The sequence below is a fragment of the Triticum aestivum genome, chromosome 1A (assembly GCF_018294505.1).
Source record: "Triticum aestivum cultivar Chinese Spring chromosome 1A, IWGSC CS RefSeq v2.1, whole genome shotgun sequence".
NCBI lineage: Eukaryota > Viridiplantae > Streptophyta > Magnoliopsida > Poales > Poaceae > Triticum > Triticum aestivum.
In genome coordinates this window covers 292126181-292135050 of record NC_057794.1, presented here as the reverse complement: position 1 = coordinate 292135050, position 8870 = coordinate 292126181, and the positions used below count along the sequence as shown (strand labels likewise).

General features: G+C 48.3%; 1 protein-coding gene across 1 annotated transcript in view; it reads left to right on the top strand.

Moving 5' to 3' along the window:
• Window positions 1–1792, top strand: part of LOC123119759 (zinc finger matrin-type protein 3) — a 4111-nt gene extending 2319 nt beyond the window's left edge. The window contains exon 3 of the mRNA XM_044539700.1: window positions 899–1792. Within this exon, the coding sequence (XP_044395635.1) occupies window positions 899–1609 (711 nt within the window). The 3' untranslated portion in view covers window positions 1610–1792. The remainder of the gene's footprint in view (window positions 1–898) is intronic.
• The last annotated feature ends 7078 nt before the right edge of the window (window positions 1793–8870 follow it).

Here is an 8870-nt window from a genome sequence, read left to right as displayed (position 1 = left end):
GATCCGGCGGCCTCGCGCGGCGTCCGCGCGTCGGCCCGCCGGTCGCCCCGACCCGGCGGCCTCGCGTCATGCGGCGACCTTTCACCGCTGCCGTTCGCGCGATGGCCCGTCCGTCGATCTACGCCGGCCGTCACTGCCCTGCTCCGACCGGGACTCCTGCATCACCTCGACTCGGCGGCCTCGCGCCATGCTACGGCCAATCATAGCCGGTCTGCCGCCCGCCGCCGCCGGCTTCATCTCGGACTCCGCCGCCACCGCGCCTCCACCGAGCGGCGTTCCCGACCTCGCGCGCGATCGGATTGATCACCCGCCCGCCGCCGCGATCCGCCTCATCTACGCCGTGCGACCGACCTGGTCCGTCGGTTGCGCGCGCCTCCGCAGGCTCCATGAAGACCGTTCCGAGTTCAGCGCGCCCCTCTACCAATCGAGTAATGGGCTTCCGCTGCGTCGCCCCGTCGGGCCGCCCCGCCGCTGCCCCGTGGTTCTTCTCTCAGCTGCATCGACCCGCGTCACCGCTGCGTCGCCCCTTCAGGCCATAGTACCGCGGCCCGCGGTCCACCGCTACTACACTTAACATGTATAAACTCCTATTTTTTTTTGCGGGTAGAAAACTTGTATTACTCATGGCTCATCATACAGTCCTCCTGACAAAAATCAACGACCTCTGGGGGGCATGTATAAACTCCTGTTTGTACATCACATTTTCTGCTACATAAATTTAGTTTCAGAAGAATTACTCCAGTAAATTTCCTGCTACACTTGGTCTGTGCTCTCAAGATTTCTATGAATGGTCTTATTATTTACCTGCATCGGTTTTACAGTTCCATGCCACTGATCTTGTTTCATTTTCCCCCGCAAAAATAAAAATAAAAAATCTTGTTTCATTTTCCCTCTTCAGGTACAGAATCCAGCATCACTTTCTTCAGATGCACCTGCGCATCGCGCAGGGACAAAGAGGCAAGCAACCTGGCCGCCTCCTGGTGTCTCCGGCGTTCGACAGCCGCCGCAGAACCAGTTCCAGGCGCTGGCACCGCCGAGGCAGCAATACCAGGAGCGGCCACCGCAGATGCAGTACGTGGCAGCGCCGCCAGCGCAGGCGCTCACACTCCAGAAGCAGAGGTCACGGCCGCACGCCACGCCAGCGGCCGCCAGAACGCCGCCTCCGCAGATGACTACCAGCTCCAAGCCGCCACTTCACCTAAGGTCCCCAGCCAACCTGGCGGCAGGCAACACGCCCTCCATCGTTTGCCGCGTCTGCGGCGTGCGGTGCATGACGGCGTTCAACCTCAGGCAGCACGAGGAGGGGAGGAAGCACCGGAACAAGGTGGCCAACGCCGCCGGTGAGGCAAACGTGCGGTGCGAGATGTGCGATGTGGTCCTCTCAGGCAAGCTCAACGTCCAGGAGCACTACGCCGGCAAGCAACACCTCCATCGGGTCTTCTTCTCCGGTGCCAGTGCCACCGCCGGTGAGATAAACGTGCGGTGCGAGATGTGCGACGTGCTCATCTCAGGTGAGCTCAACGTCCAGGAGCACTACGCCGGCAAGCACCATCTCCGTCGGGTCTTCCTCTCCGGTGCCAGTGGCACCGCCGGCAACCCAGCAACCTGACATGGCCATTCTGCTAGTACTACGGTAGTACGTACCAGCTAACAACTTTCCTTTCGACTTGATTATCCAGTGGTTTTTTAACATTAAACTGTCCTGTAAGTGTGCATATATTACTGCATTCACAGTGTCAGTCTGACTGCTAAATTCGTCATTTGAATACTGTAACGGATTATATTTGTACCTTTTTATTGTGTGCGATTATGTTTTATTTGGATTCGCCTTGTTAATTTTTCTTAGTTGTTTATTTATTTTTTGAAAAGGGGAGTACCCGGCCTCTACATGACAATATGCTTGTTCTCGTGCAATTCATTTGGTGGATAACATCATTTGAACTAGGCCCCACTTTGGCATATAAAACTCAATTCTTCGGCACAATCTCCCTGCCCATGAACTAGGCGGTTTGGAAGGTTTGGGCGCTTCCTAAATTTAAAACCGGATTTGGACTACGGACAGACTTCAAAGGCGTAGATGGCCAAATTGCGGGCTATGTCCTTTATTTAAGCAAATCAAGGAATTGGTGGACCACCTCTTCTTTAAGTGTCGGTTCACCATGGGGCTTCAGGATGATCAAGGATGGGCTCAACCTCGACGGCACTGATACTTCTTGTTGGATTGATAAGTGTACCATCAAGGGTTGGTGGATAATATGTCCGAGAAGAATACGACAAACCGGTAGGTGATAGCGTCCCTCATCATGCTTACTTGTTGGACAATTTGATGTGAGCGAAATATTAGGGTGTTACGACACAAATCCATGCTCCCAACCATCATTCTCTCCAACATAAAAAAGGAGGCTACACTTTGGGCTACCCCCGTGGCAAAGCACATGGGAAACATCATGCCGCGATAGTAAAGGCTTTGTAATTTTTTTTGTAAAAGCAACTCTAAACTCCTTAATTAATGGACGAGGCAAATCTTTCGCCTCTGATTAAAAATATATATTATTAAACGTGAATCAAGTTGAAGTCATCGATACAGGACACTAATATAAATAAAAAGAAAACACTACCACAATCGATCAGACCCGAGATTACATAGCTCATCCACATAATCTACGAGTGACTCGTCGGCCAAAGTGGTTAAACAAACTCTCCGCTTGCCATCCACATCAGGGTGCACCAAGAGGCCATAAGCATCCGTGTGTCCACATGCTACAGTAATGACACATATGGATTAAAGCCGTAACTTTGTAGATAACCTGCAAGAAATTAGGAGTAGATGATCTGTTAAAAATGGACCCATTCCAACATTCCATATTACCCAGAGAAATGACACAAAATCACACACCGATTTCGTCCTACAACTTATGATGAATAACACCCAACCAGTTTCCAAACAAATTGAGAATAATTCTTCGCAATGCTAAATTGCATGTAACATGAATCGTGCGCCAGGTCAAGGTAGTAAATGGACATGCGCGAAATAAATGATGAAACACTCCTCCTGATAAAAATACCCACATTTTTTCTAGGGTGTGTCTAGGGCACATCTAGATGTGCTTTAGTTATTGCACATCTAAGTGAGTGAATCAAGTATAAAGAGGAAAAGAAAAAAGAAAAATAAAAATATCCACACGAATCTCAACGCAAGATCAATGACATAGGACTTAGATGTGCAATACTTATGGCACATCTAGATGTGCTTTAGCAAAACTGTTTTTTCTATCATGACAGTTACAGTTAGCAACATTATCTTTGGTAAGAACTAGATATCTGTGCAAAAACCACATGGAAATTTTGATCTTGTAAGGAAACTCTGTTTTCCAAATATGTACTATGCGAAAAATAGGACCAGAATCCATAAGATCCACATACATAGGCTTCACGATGAAATTGTGCACTTTGCTTCACTCACTAATTGCCATGATCTAGTACCCATCTCAATGAGGTTGCATAATTCATATGTGCCTTCATAAGTATTAGGAAACATCGACAAATGATAAATGGGAAAATGGTGGTGCATTTCTGCACACCCCGAATACCTTCAGTGCCATGGACTTCCTCTGTATGAGCAGAGCACTTGATAAACACTCAACACATATATGAAATAAATATGGTGGTGAGGGGTCACCCCGCTGGGGCCCCATACATGGAATAAAGCAATCCATTTCTCGACCATTAAATCTCACCGTATATTTCATAGATGTTACACATGTCATAAGGAGATCAACAAATTTTAGGTGAAACCCCAACTGTATTTCCACTCTCTCTAAAAGAAGCATCATTCCACATGAACGCATGCTTTATGCATGCCAAGTTTCACTGCATAGTACCATGTCTTCCCTTTCTTCTTATTATTAGTTGTGTGTAAACTCTTGTGCGCAAATAGAATATCATATGTAACCAGGCTACCGGGAATAGAAGCACTTCACGGATGGGAGACCACATCATTATCAAGGAAATATTTGAGACAATGAGTTATCAATTTTGTAGCTCACCTTGCATAAAGTATTACGTAAGCTTATTATCTTGTACACCTTCACCTTTTGTGCATTTTGAATTAACCTTTGGAATAAGGACAAGAATCATGTCATTCCATCCCTTTTGGGTATAAGCACACACAAAAAATAAGTAAACCGAGAGCTTTTCTTAAAGAGAGAAAGTAAATGGAGAGTCGAGATTGCTAATTAGTGAGTGAAGCGAAATGTTGATGTGAAAACCCAAGTATGTTTAAACTAATCATTCTGACAGAAGCTAGTCTTTGACGTATATCTTAGTCTCCCAGCTATGGTTGGTATTGATAGAAGTACAACAATGTCCATCTATTGTAAAGAGCTATTAATTGCCTAAGAGGATGGAAGGGAAATTGTTATCTATGGTGGCAAAGGATATTTCATTGATGGCTATCATCCAAGTCATCCGAGCCTTTTCCATGTCTATTTTAAGTTACGGAAGAAGGTATGCAAATGTATCATAGAAGCCAAGGCAGTTATTTGGTGGGAAGATACATATGAACATAAATGGATGCATTGATTCGCCTCGTGGAAAATGGGTATCCTAATGAAGAATGAGATTATAGGATAGGGATTTGCATGCTTTTAACCTACCAACAATGCTGACAAAACAAAGCTAAAGATTAATTACTTGACCTGAAACTTTTTGTGCAAAGGTATGACATGCCAAAATATTTTACAAATAGAGATCTCTTGAAAACTGAACCTAAGAAGGGTTCATCTTATTCTTGGCAGAGATTAGTTGTTGGTTTACAAAATTTGAAATGTGCCATATTTCGAGAGTTGGGTCAGGTACAAGAATCGGTATATGGGATGCTCACTGGGTCATAAATAGTCCGACCGCGAAGATATGAACTAGGAAGGGGCATGTTCTTTTGAACAAAATGGATGAGCTCATTGACCCATTTTTGGCACAATGGGATGAAGCTTTAATTATTAGTAGTTTCTTGTTTTTGTACCATAAAAAGAATTTTGAGAATCTCCCTGAATGATCATATGAGATAGGATTTGTTTGCCTGGCACAAAACAAAGTCCTTTTCCAGTTTCGCTCGATATATTACATTGAATGGAATCATCAAATCGTCTTGAGGTTAAAGAGTGATGATGAGACATGGGTCTTCTAGATGAAATTCTACATGGACATATAATATGGACATCTCGTATTCCCATCAAAGAAAATGGTACGGGGGAGCCCTAGGGGTGCCCCGATCTTCACGATTGGAGCTGGATCCGAGGTGAAACACTATGTATATGAAGAATAAAGGCAGGAGGACTCAAGGGGAACACTCAAAAGGAAAATATTCACCACCAAGCTTAATCAAATGTCAAGCAAATTGCAAAATGTTGAGGCTCAAAGGCGAATACAAACTGTTAGAAGGGAATAGAGAGAGATTGGTGGAATCAATGGATATATTATTGAGCCTCGAGGGCGAGTATATATTGAGTACAAGTCTTAGAGGGCATGAAGCCTCTCCTGGAGACAAGGTAGGAGACGGATTACAAATCCTAGACTACCAAATACATGTAACCCAAATATATCTCTAACATCCCTCCACAGTCGTAGCGGTAGTATCGCAGTTAGTAGGAGCATCACGGACGGTCAGACTGGAGAGAATAGCAACTGACGGGCTGACAAATCCCCGCAGTCGTAGCAGGAGCGTCATGGACAATGTCACGTCGCGGACGCACTGACTGTAGAGGAAGCCGACGTGTTGCACAAGCGGATGATAGCCCTTTGTGCTGTTTGTCGAGGTAGACGAGAGCGTAGGTGGTGTAGCCGTGGTTGAGGTGGCCATGCGAATAATGCCATGGTCGATGTCGAGCCGGGGTAGCTGGTGTCGAGGAAGTCTCCGTGGAGCCACGGACGCAAGGAGGCGCCGAGTTAGTCATAGGCGCAGTGGTGTCGAAGTAGTGGTGCGCCGGGAAGAAGACGTTGTTGACGACGCGTCGCGCCGGGTTTGCCTAGCCCGGGGACACATCGTGGATGAAGGCACACATTGGTGTTGCCAGCACCAGGCATGCGTAGACGGGCGAAGACGAAATTGACAAAGTGCCGCATCGGGCTTGCCAGGCCTAGGGACACGTCGTGGACGAAGGCACACATCGGTGTTGCCAGCACCGGGCATACATAGACGAGGGACATGCATGAGTTGTACGCCATGTCAAGGGGTCAGAGGGGCTAGCAGAGAAGTAGACTCAACAACGGTTGTGGCACCAATCGGCGAGGGGCCGATGTCACAAACGGTGGTCGGAGTAGATGAAGTGGTCGGGGAAGATGATGGCAACGATAGCGATGGGCTGGTGCTGGATGAAGATGAAGGAGGTGGATGGGCGGCGACTATGGTGGTAGCGGCGGAGGCGGCCGAATAAGAGTGGTGGTGATGCTCGAAGTAGGTGAGGAACCCGATAGCGTAACGAAGACCGACGTGGACAATGGCGTTCCCGCGTGAAGGGAGGCGGCACGACGCATACCACGGGAAGTCCATGTGCGGGGACGACGGTGGACCATGGGCCGTGGCACCATAGCCGAACGGGCGATGCGGAGGCAATAGGCGGGTCGGGGCAGCACGGGGGACTGCGGGGCACATTGCTACAACCTGAAGGGGCGGTGCAACGATGGAGCGCGGGTCAGTGCAACCGCGGGGACGACCTCGGGGCGGCGGCGGGACCGCATATCGTGTACTACGGCCCGAAGGGGCGACACACGAGTCGATGCAGCCGCGAGGAGAACCATGGGGCGACAGGGCTGCAACCAGACGGGGGTAGGCAGCGGCAGCCCGTTGCTCGATCGGTAGAGGGGCGCATTGAACTCGGGGTCGGTCTTCACGGGACATGTGGAGGAGCACGCAACCGACGGGCCAAGTCGGTCGTGCGGCGTAGATTGCGCGGATCGCGGCGGCGAGCGGGGTGATCAAGATGATCGCGCGCGAGGTCGGGGACGCCACTCGGTGGAGGCAGGGTGGCGGTGGAGTCCGAGATGAAATGGTGAAGACGGGCGGCATTGGACGACGTGCGAACGAGCGCGTCAGTGATGTCTACTACACAACTTGTTCTTGTAGACTCGTGTTGGGCCTCCAAGCGCAGAGTTTTGTAGGACAGTAGCAAATTTCCCTCAAGTGGATGACCTAAGGTTTATCAACCTGTGGGAGGCGTAGGATGAAGATGGTCTCTCTCAAACAACCGTGTAACCAAATAACAAAGAGTCTCTTGTTTCCCCAACATGCCAAGTACAATGGTAAATTGTATAGGTGCACTAGTTCGGTGAAGAGATGGTGATACAAGTGTAATAATGATAGTAGATACTAAATTTTGTGATAGGAACAAATAAACAACAAGGAAGCAAGTAACAAAAGTGAGAACAAACAGTATTGCAATGCTTGAAAATAAGGCCTAGGGTTCATACTTTCACTAGTGAAATATCCCAACAATGCTAACATAGTTAGATCATATGGCAATGCTTGAACGTGCGATAAAGAATCAGTCCAAAGTTCTTATCTAGTGGAGAAAATAAGACAAAATTGTTTTTAGGGTACGAAACCACCTCAAAGTTATCCTTTCCGACCGACCTATCGAGCTATTCCTATAAGTGTCACAAACATCCCAAGAGTTCATACTAAAATAACACCACATGATACACATCAACCAACTCTAATGTCACCTAGATACAACAATGTCACCATGTGTATCCGTGAGTTGATTATACGATATGCATCAAACAACATCAGATTCATAATATTCAATCCGATAAAAGTGAAACCTCAAAGGTAAAAAATCAATTCATCGTAACAAGATAGAGACGAAGAAACACCATATGATCAAACTATATTAACAAAGCTCGTGATACGTCAAGATCATGCCAAATCAAGAACACAAGAGAGAGAGAGAGAGATCAAACACATAGCTTCTAGTACAAACCCTCAGCCTCAAGGATGGACTACTCCCTCCTCATCATGGAGACCGCCGGGATGATGAAGATGGCCTCCGATGTTGATTTCCCCCTTTAGTAGAGTGCGAGAAAAGGGATCTAGATTGGATCATGGAGGTACAGAGGCTGACGGTGGCGGACTCCAAGTTCTAGGGTTATTTCTAGGGGTTTCTGTATTTATAAGAAATTTTGGCATTGGAATCACGCGAAGATGGGCCACAAGGTGCCCACCACTTTGGCCCCTGGCACGCCCTGATGGGTAGTGGCCACTGGGTAGCTCTTCTGGCCCTCCCACGAAGCTTCCGGGGTCTCTTTTGTTCCAAAAAAATTGTCAAAAAGTTCCGCTGCATTTGGACTACATTTGATATGGATTTCTGGAAAACCAAAAACAAGCAGAAAAAAACAACTGGCACTAGGCACTAGGTCAATATGTTAGTCCATAAAAACCATATAAAAGCCATATAAAAGTGCACCAAAATCATACAAAACTATAATAAACATGGCATGAATACTTCATAAATTATAGACACATTTGAGACGTATCAATCAGCACTGGCACCCGGGCTGCCAAAGCAGCGCCAGCGCCCAGGCAGCGAGGCCCGAGCGACCAACGGAGCAGCGGCGCTCGAGCTCGAGGCAGCCAGCCCGACGCAGCCGAAGACGAGGCCTGCATAGATTGACGGGCAGGCCGATGCGCGCGGGGCGGCTGTGATGAGCCGCCTCATGGCGCGAGGCCGCCGGGTCGGGGCGATGTAGGAGTCCCAGTCGGAGCAAAGCAATGACGGACGACGCAAGGCGACGGGCGGCTTAAGCACGGACGGTGGCTGGCCTTGACAGGCTGCTTCGGCGCGCTTGGCCGCCATGTCGGAGGAGAGGCCGACCGG